Source organism: Sciurus carolinensis, chromosome 1 (genome assembly GCF_902686445.1).
Source record: "Sciurus carolinensis chromosome 1, mSciCar1.2, whole genome shotgun sequence".
NCBI classification, from domain to species: domain Eukaryota; kingdom Metazoa; phylum Chordata; class Mammalia; order Rodentia; family Sciuridae; genus Sciurus; species Sciurus carolinensis.
Genome location: NC_062213.1, coordinates 88,485,696 through 88,502,189, shown reverse-complemented (window position 1 = coordinate 88,502,189; position 16,494 = coordinate 88,485,696). Strand labels below are relative to the sequence as shown.

Sequence of the window (16,494 nt, the reverse complement as noted above, 5' to 3'; positions counted from 1 at the left end):
ATGGAGACCGAGGTTAAGAAGTTCTAAACTGAGTTAGGGTGGCCATTTCCCTCTTTCTCCCAAAGGCCCAGGCGAGTTATGGCCCCAGAAAAGGGAAGTTGTTTCCCATTTTCTAAAAGTTCTGTGACTTGAACTGAGCCAGATTTATTCTGAGAAACCCTGAATCTTTTAGGAGGGAAGAGTTGAAAAGAAAGAGGGTGGAAGGGGTGGAGCCTATGATTAAACAGACGTTTCTTTTCACTTCCTCTTTTGAACTTCAGAATTGGTTTATCCTCTGGCTGGAATCTGCCAAGCCTGGAGAGAAGCCCGTACTTGTGTGCTGTTGGAACCAATTTGCTCCAGGGAGTGATGAGAGTCCCCTCGTTCCTACCTCTCCTTGCCACTGAGAGTGACTGGACTGACTCCAAGCCCTCACAGACTTTGGGCCATATGCTACTGTGGACAGCTGTGCTACTTCTGGGTGAGCCGGGGCTCATAGAAGGGACACAAGAACAGGAATACCTGGATTCGGGCTGAGCTTGGGCAGGAGATGACAGTGACATGGGAAGCATATCAGGAAAATCAGGTGCATGGAGGCAGTTGATTAAACTCTAACAATCAAAGTTGGCCTTAGAAAATCAAAGTTGGCAGGGTTTGGTTTTTTTTTTTTGGGGGGGTGGGGAGTGGTGTTGTTTTTTGGTTTTAAACTATGTTTTAGCCCATTTCACTGGATCCCCCCAGGCCTGCAATGCTCTGCCATTCCCAACATCAGAATCTGCCCAAAGGAATCTAGTGACCTATACCTGAGTGGAAAATGGATGGCCACAGTATTTCCCTTTAAATTGGTGTTTCACATGGAACTAAGTCTTAGGCTAGTGCTACCTTAGAATGGGTGTAAAAGAAGCTCCAAGATGCATTTTGGGGGGTGACAATGGCCATCCTCCACACTTCTGAATGTGACAAAAGCCCATTCTCTTACGTGTAAGGAGATTCCCCTGGGCAGAAGCATGGGAGGGTATGTGTTATCCAGGAAACCAGGGCTCAGAGGATCCACAAACTTGGGAAATTCTGGAATCATCAATTGTGGAATCAGAGAAACTACACATTCCTCCTTTCACTGCATAGACCATGATGTGGGTCCTCACTCTGATCAGTGAGAAAGCCAGTGTGCTAAGCCAGGACAGAAGGCCATTTTCTGATCATGTTCTCAGGTGTGAACCAGGGAATAGAAACTGATGATGCTAAGTGGTTGGAAGAGTCTAGGGGAAGCTCCCTAGGGAGTCCTAATAGCAGAACTGCTTTTTTTTCTAGCTCAATTCCTGGGGCTTCCACCCTTACCTCTCAGAAAAAGGTACATAGTTGCTCCTGCAAGTTACTGCTATGAAATGATAGTGAAATCCAGTCAGCAGTAGAAAACCTCAGCCCTCAATGCTAGATGATATAGGGCTACAGGAGGCAGAAGTAAAGAAGAGAGAGTATTTCCCCTCGAGTGGATTAGAGTATAATAGATGTAAAGTAAGCACTGAATCACCTCATTTATTATGTGGGAAGACTCAGACCTAGAGAGATGATGTGCTTCTGTTTGTGCTAATAGTGCTACCAATGTGCCAGTAACCTGGACTCCTGGGAAAGATTTTTGGTGTTTTCTTCCATTTGCCTTTTGCTACATCACTGAGGCTCTACTCTTATCTTTTCCATTCTTTTCTGGTACTCCATGAGTACTATCATTATCACTTGATGACAATTTTATAGCACCTTTCACTGTGTCTTGATTGCTCCTGACTCCCCTCCTGGCCATTCATGCTGCATGCTGAAGTCACGGTATATTCAAGTACAGCTATGGCTGAGTCCCTGCACTTCATGCCTTCAGTGCTGGTCCACTGCCTACTGGAAAAGCTCCAATTCTACCCTTCTAACCATGTCCCTCGTTGTGCCCCAAAGAGATCCTCCTCTACAGCCAGGCAATGTGTGCAATGTTCTTCGTTTTCAACACCTTTGCTTCTGCTAATTCTCAACCTGCCTTGTTTAAACCTTATGTTAATTCTATGTGCCAGGCACTGTTCTAGGACTTGGGGACTTATCAGTGAACATGAGAGACAGTTTCACTGACCTAAAATTTAAGATCTTTGTCTTTCCTTTCTTCATATAAAGTTTTTTTTTTCCTCTTCATCTTCTTTTTCAGCCACTTTCCCACTACACTGTTCCCTTTCCAATCCCACACACTCATGTTTTCTGCTATTGTTTTCATGTGCATAACTCCCAAACCTATTTCTCTTGTTTACTTTTATATAATTTCATATTTCTGACTATTGATTGGACACCTCTAAATATGTTTGACAGCTTAGAAACAAATTATATTAAAAATCCAACTTGCCATCTTCCTCTTATAATATTCTTATCCTTCTAATATTTATATGTACATGAACACAGTCACCTTTTCCCTGGTCATTCACTTATATCACCCCCACATCTCATTAAGTGCCAAGTTCTCTGTTCTTTCTGTTATATCTGTACCCTCTTCTTTACTTCCTACTGTCAATACAACTGAAAAGTAAAGATATGGAAAAGATACGTGCATTTGGTGGAGACAGAGAAGGGCAAGGTAGTCGAGGGAATTTGCAATGAGATTATTATAATGATGAATCACCTATCTAAGCTAAATGGGGGAGATGAAGGCAAGTGTGGGCTTAGGATAGAGTAGTGAGGTAAATGCTTTGGTATCCTTGATGAAGTCAAGATGATTATGGGAGCTGTCCTTGAGCAGATGAAATGGAAGAAGAGGAGGTTGTGATTGAAGCATGGAATATATGATTTTGTGATTTTGGAATCAGTAGGATTTCTGGTGGTGATGGTTTCTGGGATAGGAGTGGGCAGGTGTGGCCAAGTTGTATGAAGTAAAGTTCACTGGGGATGAGTGGGTCAAGGAATAACTAAGCTGGATGTTGGACAGGTCATCCATGTGTATTTGGGATCACAATAATTATCTTTTTCTTAACTAATCTCTTCTATTTCCCCTGTTCCAATTCATCTGACACTGCACTTTTGGCCCCAGTTAGAACATTCTGAGTGACTTCCCACTGTTTACTGAATTAAAGAGCAAACATAAAAGTTAGCTTGTATTTATTTTAAACTTACCATGTGTCAAGTAACACACTAAAGGCCTTAATTGGATTATCTCTAATTTAATCCTTTCAATAACCCTATGAAGTAGGTACTGCTATCATTATCTCCATTTATAAGCAAGGAACCTGAAGCAGAGAAAAGTCATTTGTGCAAGGTCACTTGGCAGTGGTGAAGCCAACACTTAAACTCAGTCTGTGCTTTTGCCCATTGAAACATCATTTGTCATCAGGAGCCCTCCAAAGTATGGTTCCTACTTTGTTTTTTAGCTTTGCCCTTCATTATTGGAGGTGCTTTGGCAGAGACAAGAAATGATGTTGAAATTGACCTGGAACTTTCTAGAAATTTGGCTAATTACTTTCCAGTCCTTCCCATGGAACACCTCTTCTCTATATGTCAAAATCCTATCAATCTTGAATGTGCATGATGAATATGACCTCCTTTATGGGACTTTCCTTCTCGTCAACTCCAAATCCTGTCAAACTCAGAACCCTAGGATCCTTTTCTCCTCTGAACCTCCACAGCATTTTACCTACACTTCTCCAATGTCATTAAGCACATCTCTTTTTCACTAGATTACTTATATGCTTATCTCCACTGTAAGACTTTTGGTTTCAGTGGGGGTAGGGACTTATGTTCTTTTCCTTTTCCTGAACTCAGGATGAATTGCAGGACAGGAGGAAGTCAATGCAGTTTTGTTGACTAGCTTTGTATTGCAAAGGAACAAAGTAATGGGTCTAAGTGTACAAATAAGAGATGTAACATCAGGACCAGCATCTGGTTCTCCAAACTCCCAGGCCAACTCTCCACAGTGCGCCCTTCTGGTTCCTTGCTTGTGTTTCAGCTGCCTTCCATACTTAATGTCCCTGGAAATTCACACGTTTGGAAGCCTTTTTACTTTTTCTCAGTCCAAATACCAGAGGAAAGCCCCATGAAATGGACACGTAAAACATGCCCTATATATGCACATGCACTGGGCTCTACTTTATCTAAGAACCCTGCTTTGCTCCTTCACCTAATGATAGTGCCCACAAATCCACTTCCATTCAGTTTTCCTGGTCCTTCCTGGCCCCTACTTTGCCTCCAATTGGAAGTTCTTTCCCTAACCCAGTGTCATTCCACATACCTGCATATGAAACCACAGATCTGGTGTCCTTTTGCACTCTCCTCCTCCTTTCAGATTTGCCTAATAGCAAAAATCTGGAAGATGTAATTATCAAGCAGCAGTGATACAAAATAATTCATGGGAGAGCCACATAGAATAGAATGTAGTTTGTTAAAAATGACAACATAGACAAAGCATGGTGGTGCATGTCTATAATCCCAGCTATAGGGGAGGTTGAGGCAGGAGGATCACAAGTTTGAGACCAGCCTGTGCAACTTAATGAGACTTTATCTCAAAATAAAATAAATAGGATTGGGGGTGTAGCCCAATAGCACAATGGGAGAGCACTTGACTACCATGTTCAATCTCTAGAACTGCCAAAAAAAAAAAAAAAAAAAAAAAGACAATGTGGAGACAGATTAATCTAGTGGATCTTCTATTGTTCAGTGAAAAATTAGGTAAGAGAATAATTTTTTATAGTTTATCCTCATTTACCATTTATATATGTCTGTATGTAAACATTACATGTATATGTTTTCATGGGGAAAACCCAACCGAGTATATTCCCAAGGTGATAATATTTTTGTCATGTATATTTTCCACTTTTCTACAATGATCATGGACAATGTGTAATCTCTATACACTCCCCCCAGAAAAACAGATAGACTGGCAAAATCATTTACACAGACTCATAAATTATATGTAAAGTCCAACAGGGAACTTTCCAGAGGCATTTTTACTTCATTTTCAAAATTTATTTACTTATTTTTTGCACTATTGAGGATTAAACAGAGTGGGGGCTTTACTACTGAGCTACATCCCCAGTCCTTTTTCTTTTTTATTTTAAGATAGGGCCTTGCTAAGTTGCTGAGGCTGGCCTGGATCCTGTGATCCTTCTGCCTGGGCCTCTCAAGTTACTGGTATTACAGGTTGCCCCACTGTGCTCCACTCGGGGGCATATTTATTTTAATCAGTCAAGTGTTAAACCAAACAATGGTGTTAAAAAAAAAAAAAAAAAGGAGAGAGTGATTTGTATCTCTTTCTCTTTCTCTCTCTCTCTCTTTTCCTGTTGTTGGGGAGGGAGCTCTCAGTACTTTTGAAAATGTGTCCAGTTCTAGCAGTCCCAGGGAGTATGTGTGGGGTGAGGATTGGACTGTGGGTGAAGGAACTCTGGGCAGGCTATTCAGTGTGGAGGTTCAGGTCCTGGTTGATCTTTACTTTCTTTCTTACAGCTCCTGTTGCTGGGACACCTGGTAAGTACTCTACCTACATTCTCTTCCTCCTCCAGTGCTCCATCTGGAGGTGCTCTAGATGAACCAACAACCAAGCTCAGTACCAGACCCAGGAAAGGGTCATTGCTCCCAGAAGATTCCCTGTCCCTGCTTCTTTCCAGGGAGTAAGGGGATGGGTGCTTCAAACCTTCTGGTTCTGTTATGGTGAGATGTTACAGACATTGTCACAGAAATATGAATTCTGTCCTTGCTCAACTGCCTTCTATTCTCTAAAAACAAAACAAAACAAAAACAAAAACAAAAACAAGAATTTCTAAAAAGTTAATCTCAAAGAAGTAGAGTAGAATTATAGTTACTTCCCAGAACCTGGGAAGGATGAGGGAGATGGGAGGATGGAGAGAGGATAGTTAATGGGTATAGGAGTACAGTTAGAGGGTATGGTTAGATAGGAGAAATAATTTCTAGTGTTCTATAGCACAGAAAGGTAACTATTGTTAGCAACAATTAATTATATATTTCAAAGTAGCTAGTTGAGAGAATTTTGAATGTTTCCAACACAAAGAAATGATAAATGTTTGAAGTGATGGATGTGTCAACTACTCTGATAATCATATCATTATCCATTGTATATGTGTATTAAAGTATCACATCTACTCCATAAGTATGTGTAATTATTATGCATTATGTCAAAGATTCTTTTAAAAACCTCATTAAAGAATAAGAGTTTCTGCTCTCCAAATAAAATTCAAGGACATACAAAATAACGATATGCACAGATTGTCCCATGTGTTGATAAACTCTATTTTGAATGGATCTGAGGGCTTCTAACAGAGAGAGCTTTGTTGGAGTGAACTTTACCAGGTACTTTATCTGTGCATTCAACCTCCTCCCACCCCAGTACTGACCCTTTAGCTTTTCTCCCTCTCTTGATTCTTCTGAGGCTACTGAAACTCCTATATGCTTGAGTATGAGACCTGGCCATCCTAACCTCCTTTTGAAGGGATAAGGAATGACATTATGTTACAACAGAAACCTGATGTCCAGCTCTTCTGTCTGACACCTTCACTTGTCAGATGCCCCCACTTGTCTGAAGGAAGCTTTGTAGAGTTTATCACTTGTGTCCAAATGTGCCTCAGTTTGTAGGGGAGCAAAATGAGTCAAAAGAGAGAGAGAGAGAGAGAGAGAGAGAGAGAGAGAGAGAGAGAGAGAGAGAGAAAGAGAGAGAAAAGAAAGCTGTTAGGATATTTCTTGGCATAGTTGATATTTATTTCTAGGGTATTTACCTTGCCTGCCTTCTCCCTCTCCAACATCTCCCCTTCTTGATATTTGGTACTAGGGATTGTACTCAGGGGCACTCTACCACTGAGCTACATCCCCAGCTTTTTATAGTTTATTTTATTTTGAGACATGATGTTGCTAAGTTGCCCAGGGTGGCCTCGAATTTGAGATCTTCCTGCCTCAGCTTCCCAAGTAGGTAGGATTATAGGCATGTACTACCACATCCAGCTTCCCTTTGCCCTCTTGCCCACTCCTTCTGAGAATCATCTGAGTTCCTGCAGCCCTGGTAGTGGATTGTATGAGTAATAAGAATTAATTCAGTTGCCAAAAAACTTCTGTGCCTGGTTCCCCCAATAGGAATAAAGAAGCTTCTTTGAGATTCAAAGTCTGATCAGATTCTTGGGGTTCCCTTTTCTCATACTGCCTCCTCTCTCTGCCCCTCCACAGATCTCCCAAAGTCTGTGGTGAAACTTGAGCCCCCATGGATCCAGGTACTGAAGGAAGACTACGTGACACTGAAATGCCAAGGGGCCCGCAATACTGAGGACCATTCTACTCAGTGGTTCCACAACAGGAGCCTCATCCTGACCCAGACCCAGCCCAGTTACAGGTTTAAGGCCAAGAACGATGACAGTGGGGAGTACACATGCCAGATGAACCAGACGAGCCTCAGTGACCCTGTGCATCTGGATGTACATTCCGGTTAGTAGAGGGAGGTCCAGGGAGGGGCCTTGGAGAGCTTGAATCTGCTTACACTATAGAGGTTTGCCGAAAAGGGAGATGGTCTGTTTATTGGGAAGTATTGCTGTGAGTTGCTTGTTTGCCCACTCATTTCCCTTTTCATCCACCTCTTTGCTTCGTATGTGTGGTGGTGATATAAATTCGTAAGAAATTCCTCAGCATATATGAATGATTGTTTTTGCAATAGTTGTGATTGAGCAAGAGGGTGCCAAAGACCACAGAGAGGCAACTGGGTGTGAAAGAAACAGAAGGAAGTCCCTTCGTCATAAAAACTCTTCCATTTTCATGGTGATACACAATAAAAAATTAATTGAAATAAAGTTGAACAACCAAACAACTACAACAAAACAGACCACAAATGAATCCTGACCCTGGAAATTACTAACTATATAAATCTGATGAATTCATCGAATGCTTAAGTTTCAGTTTCCTCATCTGAACAATGGGTAGACTAATGTCTCACTCATAGGGTTCTGGGGAGAATTATCATTTCCCTGATCTCTGTTCACTCTCATAGTGCTGGGTACCCTTGTGTCTCCTTCATCTGTGTATTTCCAGAGATGGGACAGAGCTTAATAAATGTTTGCTGAACAGATCAATGACAAAAAGTAGATTCTCCATAAAGAGCTACTATGTAATCACAATGACTATTGCTAGCCAGGCATGGTGGCACTTGCCTATAATCCCAACAACTCTGGAGGCGGAGGCAGGAGGATCACAAGCTGAGGCCAGCCTGGGCAACTTAGCAAGACCCTATCTCAAAATAAAATGTAAAAGGACTGGGGATGTAGCTCAGTGGTAGAGCACCCCTGGGTTCAATCCCCAGTACCACAAAAGCAATCAAACAATGACTATTGTTACTGTTACTCTTCACTTAGTCCCCTACTCTCACTTAATTCCCAGATTTCCTCAAACAATATATAGCAAGGTAACAATTCTCCTGGGACACTGCTGCCTTCTGAGACCCTGCTGAACTGAGGCTGCACATTTATTAATATTCATCAAGTAAACCAACATTTGTTGGAAGTTTAGGACTTTCAATTATTTCTGAAACATATCTCTGCTGTTTCTTCCTCAAATGTTCTTTCCTCAGTCAGACTGGATTCATCCCTTCCTCCCCTAAGGAAGGAACTACATCTCAGAGTCTCTTGTGTCCTTGACAGGAGAGCACTGCAGCTGCCTACTCCTGGGTAAGGCAGAGAAGATAAGTGTGTTCTGAACGCTGGCTGTGTACCAGAAACTTTTGTAGATGCACAGTGTTATTATGCTTATTTTCACAGAAGAGGAAACTGAGGCCCAGAAGAATTAAACAATTGCTCAGCATTCCAGAGCTCATAAATGTATGGATCCAAAATTAGAGATCAAACTGTCTGATTACAAACTTAAGTTCTTCCCTCTGCACATCATATTCCACAAGTAAGGATGGTCTGAGTCTTGGAGTTGAGCCAAGACCTCCTGGGTCCTGTTGTCCTTTTGTGTCTTTCAGACTGGCTTCTGCTCCAGACCTCTCAACTGGTATTCCAGGAGGGGGACACCATCATATTGAGGTGCCACAGCTGGAAGAACAATCCTCTGAACAAGATCACATTCTACCAGAATGGAAATTCTAAGCAGTTTTCCCATTACAATAACAACTTCTCCATTCCATTAGCAAACCAAAGTCACAGTGGTGATTACTACTGCAAAGCAAGTGTAGGAAGGAGGTCCTACTCATCAAAGTCTGTGTCCATCACTGTCCAAGGTATGGGAACTCTGTCAAAATGTAGGGAGGGAGTGCACAAGGGTCAGGTTAAGGTCGTGTAGACCACATGGAGATCCGAGAACTACTATGGCAGCAAAGTTGGGTGCTGGGAGAAAGAAGAGAGTTGTAGAGGCCTTGTTGAGGTCAGTGGGAAGGAGTAGGGGCCAGAGCTAAGAACCCCCAGCTCCTGGGTGACAAGAGACAAGGCTGTTTCCCACTTTGAAACATAGGTACCATACTAAGAACAGCAGTGAAACAGAGCTCTCTTATTGGTACAGAGGTTCCCTAAACTGAAAATTTCTAGATTTTTCTCATGTCCCATGTGATAGCCATTCCCTCCTGAAAGGCTGGCATGTTCTGGACAGTAGAAGCCTTCATGCCCACCCTCCCCACTGTTCATGAGTACTCTTCCTGTCCTCCTGGAAACTCACTCGTATACCTTTATTAGTTTGGTGGAGAAACTTGCATAAGGGGGAGACCCAAGTCCAGCTATACAAACTCTGGGCAGATGAGATTGTGGGTTGAAGTATTAAACCTGTGAATGACTTAGTCATAGAAGAACTTCAGGTGTCTGGCACTGGATCATCATGCTGGAAGAGGATGGGAGGGTGGAAGTGTCTTCAGATCTGTCTTTCTTAGGGTCCAAGTCAACCCACTCTTCACTGGCGGTGATCATTTTGCCTGTGGTGACCGGGATTGCTGTAGCTGCCATTGTGGCTACTATAGTAGTCTTGATCTACCTCAAGAGAAAACGGACTTCAGGTTTGTGACTTTCCTTGTTTTTGTGATCAATTCCTGCTTAGCAGATGCTTAACCCTAGATATTGCTGGAACCCCTATATTTGGACTAGAAAATCTTTAGCATTCAGATACAGCTCTATTTTTATTCATTTATTAATTCATCCATTCGACAAGGCTCAAATGAACTTACTTATATGTCGAGCACTGTGTTATACACTGTAGATGATGCCAAGATAAAGAAGTCCAGTTCCTGACTTAATGAGTTCTCAGCATTGTGGGGAAGACAGAAGTGCAAGTAGATGATTATAAACTGGAGTAAGAACAATGACAGAGAAATGAAAAGGCGCTATAGTGATATAAATAGGGCTTCATAACCCAGTGTATTAGTCAGCTTTGTCACTACAATGACATACCTGAGATAATCAGTTTATAAATATAAAAGGTTTATTTTGGCTTACAGTTTTAGAAGTTCCAGTCTATGATCAGTTGTCTCTATTGCTTTGGGCCTGTGACAAGGCAGCACATCATGGTCACGAAACAAGAAAGCAAAGAAGAGACTAGGAATATGTATATATAGCAAATCCTCTTCAGAAGCACACCCCCAATGAACTAAAGATCTCCCACTAGGCCCACCTCTTAAAGTTTCCACCACCACCCAATACCACCACTCTGGGGATCAAACATTTAACATGGGAGTCTTTAGGGGATACTCAAGATTCAAACTATAACAGCCAACCCATTCTGGGGCAGTTAGAGAAGCTTTCATGGGTAGATACTATAGTGTAGTGATTGAGGCATACATAGTAGGATCAGACTATGTGGGTTCAAATCTCAACTCACAGCTCAGCAGCAATATGGCCTTGGGTAAACTGCTCAACTTCTCTGTTCCTTAGTTTCCTCATCTGGAAAATGGGGATACTAATAGAACCCACCTCACAGGATTATTAGGACAAGGAATAAGGCTAAAGCTGTTATACCAATGCCTAATAGATAGTAGATGGCACATAGATATGCGCAATCACCACCGTGGAGGAGGTGATGCTTGGGGTAGCAATTAGCTAGGCAAAGAGGACTAGAAGAACATTCCTGGCACAGAAGTCAAGGTATAAAAATGGGGAATTTTGTGGCTAGGATAGAAGTCAAGGGAAGAGAAAAGGGTGCTGTAGGCCACTGAGAAAGAAAATAATACTACTAATATCTCAGAAAGCACTTCATAATTTGTTCATAGCAGGACTTCAGTTACTGATAATAAATAAATATGGAGGTACTGAGATACTGAGAAAAAGTATGCTTTTAAAAGGCAGAGCAAGCCTAAGGAAGATGTAATGGCATGTTCTTTCTGACAGTCCTAGGAGTCCCCATGGGATGGTTGGCTTAAGACTCTCTGATTGGCCTTTTCCAAGCTAGAGCAGTTCCTGGGTAGGGCATCTGGGAGTAGGTAGGAGAGGAGGCATGTGAGGGATGGGTCATGTTGGTTCTAACCCAATCCTCCCCTGGTCCTTGGTCCTGAGGACTAAAGCCCCACTCCATAATCCTACTAACCTCCTATGTGCCCCTCCTAGCTCTCCTGGGAAACCCTGAGCACAGGGAAATGGGAGAGACCCTCCCTGAGGAACTAGGTGAGTACAGCATTCCCTTTGGGGACTCAATGATGTCCCACCCCGGGCTGCCAGATGGATCAGAGCCAGCAACAAGTGGCTTGTGTAAGTTCAGCCTGAGCATGAGAGGGAGGGGGCAATGGGAGGAGGGCAGAGGCTCAAATCACTTGGCCAGTTCTGAGTCTAACTCCTGGGCCCAAAGAGGGAACCTGGGAACATTTGCAGAACAGAAAATCAGAGATATTTGGATATTTCTGTAATTTGGCAAAGTTGGCACAGAATAGGGGTAAGAAGATGTAAGATGTAGGCCAATGGAATTAAAGAGGTAGGGGTCTAAGAGGAAAGGAGGAGGAAGAGTGGGGAAAACCCTTAGATTTTTTGAGGAATAGGGATAGGGGTAGGTATGGTAGAGCTTTGTTCTTAGTGGAATATTAAGAGGAGATTTGGGCTTCATAAAATTCTGGGGGAACCAGAGCCATTAATGGGCTTTATTTTGTGGACAAAGTTTGATTCTGATGTCCACTGTGTCAGTTTATTAAATATTGACCTGGTTCTACCATCATCATACAATAGAATACTGAGCACATCACTTTCCCTGATGGGGTTTAGACACCTCACTGAGGAAGTGTGTGGGTTGGCTTAGATGACCTCTGAGCCCTTGTAGGCCTGACATTTTGAGAGCCAGTGACCATCCAACCTCTGGCCCAGGTCAAGGTATGTAAAAGGAGCAGTGTTCCAGGAGACTTTCTCACTGTGGTTAAAATCAGAGCACAAAGGAGACTGGAATTTTCACAGGGGCTTCCATGATAGCAGAAATAGGCAGGAAGAAGAGACCCTTGAAGATTCTACCTAAGATGTCTGGAGTATGACTCAGAGCAGAGCCAACAGATTTGAGAGCTTGAGCAATCTTTTACTCATGTAGCTTCACTTTGAGCAGGGTTTGTGTGTCCTTTGGCAGTCCATGTGGGGATGTGGGCCTGAGTCCACAACTAGGGCCAAGCCAGATCTAGAAAAAAGTCCAAACACAACTGGATTCACCACTTCATTGTTTGGTTTTTGTCTACACTGGCATAAATATTTCCTAAGGCATCTATGCAGCCAGGCACTGGAGCTGATGGTTTCCCAAAAGGTACAGTAAGTTGCTGGGATTTGAGAAATGAGGAATGTATTAGAAGGGGAATTCTGAGAGTAGTTTGTTCTAGAATTTGGAACATGACAAATAGGGGCTCTTTGTGTCCAGGGGTGTGTGAAGAGACTAGAGGCATTGTCTCAAGCTCCTCCCCAACTTCCTGGGAAATGATGATTTATAGATTACTGAGGCGCTTTTCACATTGGAAAGTGAACTTAGAGCAAAAATGAGGGAATTGGATATTTATCAGAGAAAGTTCTGTCCCTGTCTCTTGCTTGCTTTTTTTTTTTTTTTGGTGGTACTGGGAATTGGATATAGGGGTGCTCTACCACTGAATCTTATCCCCAGTCCTTTCTAATTTTATTTTGAGACAGATTCTCATTAAGTTGCCCAGGCTGGCCTTGAACTTGCAATACTCCTGCCTCAGAGTTCCCAGTTGCTAGGATTACAGGAGTGTACTACATGCCTAGTGCTTGCTTTTCCTTTCTTCCTTCCTTCCTTTCCCCCTTTCTCCTTTCCTTTCTTCCTATCTCCTATCTCCCTGTTCCCACCGTCCTTCCTTCTTTCCTTTCTTTCTCATCTCTTTTTTCTGCTTTCCTTCCTTCCTTCCTTCATTTTCTTTTTTCTCTGCCTTCCTTCTTGGCTTTCTCCTCTCCCTTCCTCACTCTATTTCTTTTTGATGCAGTGGAGTACCTGATTCTTCAAAGTTCCCAACAAAGAGGCACTGCATTTGGCCAATGTAGAAAGAAATGGTTTTGGTATTTGATCTTTGAAGACTGTGGCTCTCAAAAATCTGGACTTAATTTTACACTGATACTGAACACCCCTATCCCACTATCTCAGATCCCCAAATCTGCCTGATTTGCTTCTAGGAAAGTTCAGCAATTCTCTGAAAAGAATGTGGTGCAAAGACTGCTTCCCTTTGCCAGCATGGCCATTGGGAATGGCTGAGACTGGGATACTCCAATGTGGGTGAATGAAGTCATATTTTTTTAGGACTTGGTCTACAGGCCTGAGTTGGGGTCAGCAGTTCTTGACTCAGGTCTGGTTTGGGCTTTGCTTTTGTAGCCTTGGAAGCAGCACAAGAAAGCCCACTTCTCCAGCAGTGCCTGGGCTAATTTATCTTCTTTTTGCCCATAGCCAATCCCACTGATTATGAAGAAGCTGCCAAAACTGAGGTAAGTGTCCCCTGTCATCTCCTTTTCATTCACCCTCTTCCCTCTCCCCTGCTGTCTCTTCTGCTGCTAGCCATGACTTCCTCTCTCCCTGGATCTCCACTGCATGTTTCTGCTTTCTCTAGGCTGAGAATACAATCTCCTATTCACTTCTCATGCACCCAGAAGCTCAGGAAGAAGAGCCAGATTACCAGAACCGCATTTAGTCTCCATTGTGTTGCCCTGGAATTTGGGGAAGAGAATCAAAAGAAGTGAGGATCTGGTGTCTACTGTCCTAAATTTTCCTTGGAGAAGTTGAGGGAATGCTGCAGTGGCAAAGAAGGTGAACTCTTCCAGAGTTACCTATGTCAGTCCTCAGGTTTTCTGTCCTGAAACCAACAGAAAATGTGGTCCCCAATGACTGACTGTACTGATTCCATCTGTGCCTCAGCACTTCCCCACATGAAGACTCTTCTGTTGTACATCCACAAAGCCACATACCGCTAAAAAAAAAAAAAAAATTGTAAAAGAAGATTAATGTTACTAAGAGATAGTAGCAACATGGAAAATGCTTATGTTACAGGTTACATGAGAATGCTTAAATAAGTATGTATGATATCAGAAATGATAAAAAAAGACTAACAAGTACCATGACATTAAAAGTGATTATTTTAGGGTGATGGAATTATCAGTGACTTTTATTTTCATTCTTATTTTTCTGTTGAGATCATGTATTACTTTTATAATAAAATATGAAAACAAGGTTGTTGACCTTCTCAAGGCTGCATTGGTTAGAGTGTAGACTGAACTCCCTGGGGTCCATTTCTCTTCAGTGATAAGAATCTGGGGAAGACAGAAATGGATAGGATATGGGGGAGAGGAGGGATGGGGATTTGGAGTGTTAAAACTGACTTTTCTCCTGATCAACTTCTGTTCCTTTTCTTTTGTACTGGGGATTTAACCCATGAGTGCTTAACCATTCAGGTACATCTCAAGCTCTTTTTATTTTTTGTTTTGAGACAGGGTCTTGCTAAGTTGCTTAGGGGCTCACTAAGTTGCTGAGGCTGGCTTTGAACTTGGCAATCATCCTGCCTCAGCCTCCTCAGCAGTTGGGATTACAGGCATGTGCTACCACGCCTGGCTCAACTTCTCTTCTTACTCCACATCCTCTTCCCTTTTGTGCCATGTTGAACAAAACAATCACTTTGTTTTCTAAATACAAGTTTTCAGAAAGTCAAACTTCAAGTGAGTTCTTCAGTGGGGAATGGGTACTTCCTGGGCCTTTCTCCTGGTGTAGTTACCAGAAGGGTATGATCTCAGAGGAGCCATCGCTCCTAGGCTAGAATTTTGAGTGCCAGATTTCTTGGGGGTTTAGTGAGTGCCCTTTGAAGAGGCTTCATTTTTGATGGAATATAACAGCATCATTGTGAAAAGTTCTTTCACTCAGTATTTTGCAACTATTGGGAATTCCATAGATTTCTGATACTAATTTTTTATGGTCACACAATCAGATTTCATCTGCATATATTGTTACAATTAATGAGTTATTAAAGGTTTACTATATGACAAATTCTTAAAAATATAGTTTAAGTTTATTAACCATTTATATTTCTTCTTTTATGATTTTCCTTTTCGTGTATTTTCTTTGCCCAATTTTGTAGATACATGGTCTGTTCCTTTATTTATAAATTACATTGTAGCTGCTTCTTTCCTTTTATTTACATGTAAATTCTTTCACTATACCAATAATATATTCTTTTATATAAAACTAAAATATAGATCAGTAAAAATAATTTTATATCATGTATGAATCTATAAGCCAGAGATAATTAATGCTAACATTTAATATATCAATCCACACATCTCTGCTGCAATAAGTGTATGTGTGTATGTATTTTTAAAGTTGCTTCACATTATATATTTTTACATGTTCATGACAAACACTGAAGCAAAAACTCATGCTCATTATAGCACAAGTTTGAATAATACAGAAATATAAAGAATAAAAGTGAAAATTTCTTTTTGTCCTTACTCCCCTTAATTTTGTTCCCTTTCATGTAAGTGACCACTGCTGAAGTTTTGGTGTATATTTATGAATTTATGTATATTACATTTATAATATAATGTGTAGTTTTTAAAAGATCATACATGGGATCATACTTTTCATATAATTATGCAATTGGCCTATTTTGTTTAATAATATATTGTGGAATTCTTTCTAAGGAAGTATTTTCTTTTCAAGGACTATATAGTATTCTATAGTACAAATACCATGCCATATTTTATTTAACCAATATTTTAAATGTTTCAAATTTTTCATGATTACACACAATGCTACAATAAATAATAATCTTAGATGATGTATTTGACTGCCTGAATATTTCTGCTGGTTAGATTTCTAGAAGTACAATGGCTAGCTCAAGAAATATTCTCAGATTGTCTTTTACATGCATATCCTCCTAAAGTATACTAGGATTTCCTTTTCTGACACCCTTGTCAATGTTGAGCATTCTTAAATATTGCTTATCTGATTATTATTAACTGTTACTGAGATAGTGATGTAGAATAAGGAGAGAGAAATATGGAATCCTAAGGGAAACACTCTTAAGCCACTGAAATGCAGAATCAAGTCGCTGAGATGCAGAAAACACAGTTGTAAACCTTGGCCCCTGTCCTG

At 41.4% G+C, this 16,494-nt stretch overlaps 1 protein-coding gene across 3 annotated transcripts; it reads left to right on the top strand.

Annotated features, from left to right (window-relative positions):
* The first annotated feature begins 251 nt into the window (after positions 1–251).
* On the top strand, positions 252–14,364 carry LOC124993151 (low affinity immunoglobulin gamma Fc region receptor II-like). 3 transcript variants are annotated; one of them, XM_047564783.1, is made up of 8 exons: positions 252–460; positions 5,437–5,457; positions 7,162–7,416; positions 8,942–9,196; positions 9,836–9,958; positions 11,499–11,639; positions 13,804–13,841; positions 13,964–14,364. In XM_047564783.1, exons 1-8 carry the CDS (start codon positions 349–351, stop codon positions 14,042–14,044), a joined length of 1,026 nt encoding a protein of 341 aa, XP_047420739.1. In that variant the 5' UTR covers positions 252–348; the 3' UTR covers positions 14,045–14,364. The 3 variants fall into 3 exon arrangements, with proteins under 3 accessions (XP_047420739.1, XP_047420756.1, XP_047420748.1); XM_047564792.1 differs by lacking the exon at positions 11,499–11,639 and having other exon boundaries at positions 254–460; XM_047564800.1 differs by lacking the exons at positions 9,836–9,958; positions 11,499–11,639 and having other exon boundaries at positions 253–460.
* The last annotated feature ends 2,130 nt before the right edge of the window (positions 14,365–16,494 follow it).

Bases quoted from the DNA above. Each gene is read 5' to 3' on its own strand.
- LOC124993151 (XM_047564783.1), top strand. From the start codon at position 349: ATGAGAGTCCCCTCGTTCCTACCTCTCCTTGCCACTGAGAGTGACTGG. The intron at 9,197-9,835 runs GTATGGGAACTC...TGTCTTTCTTAG, and splicing joins TGTGTCCATCACTGTCCAAG to GGTCCAAGTCAACCCACTCT. The intron at 11,640-13,803 runs GTAAGTTCAGCC...TTTTGCCCATAG, and splicing joins GCCAGCAACAAGTGGCTTGT to CCAATCCCACTGATTATGAA.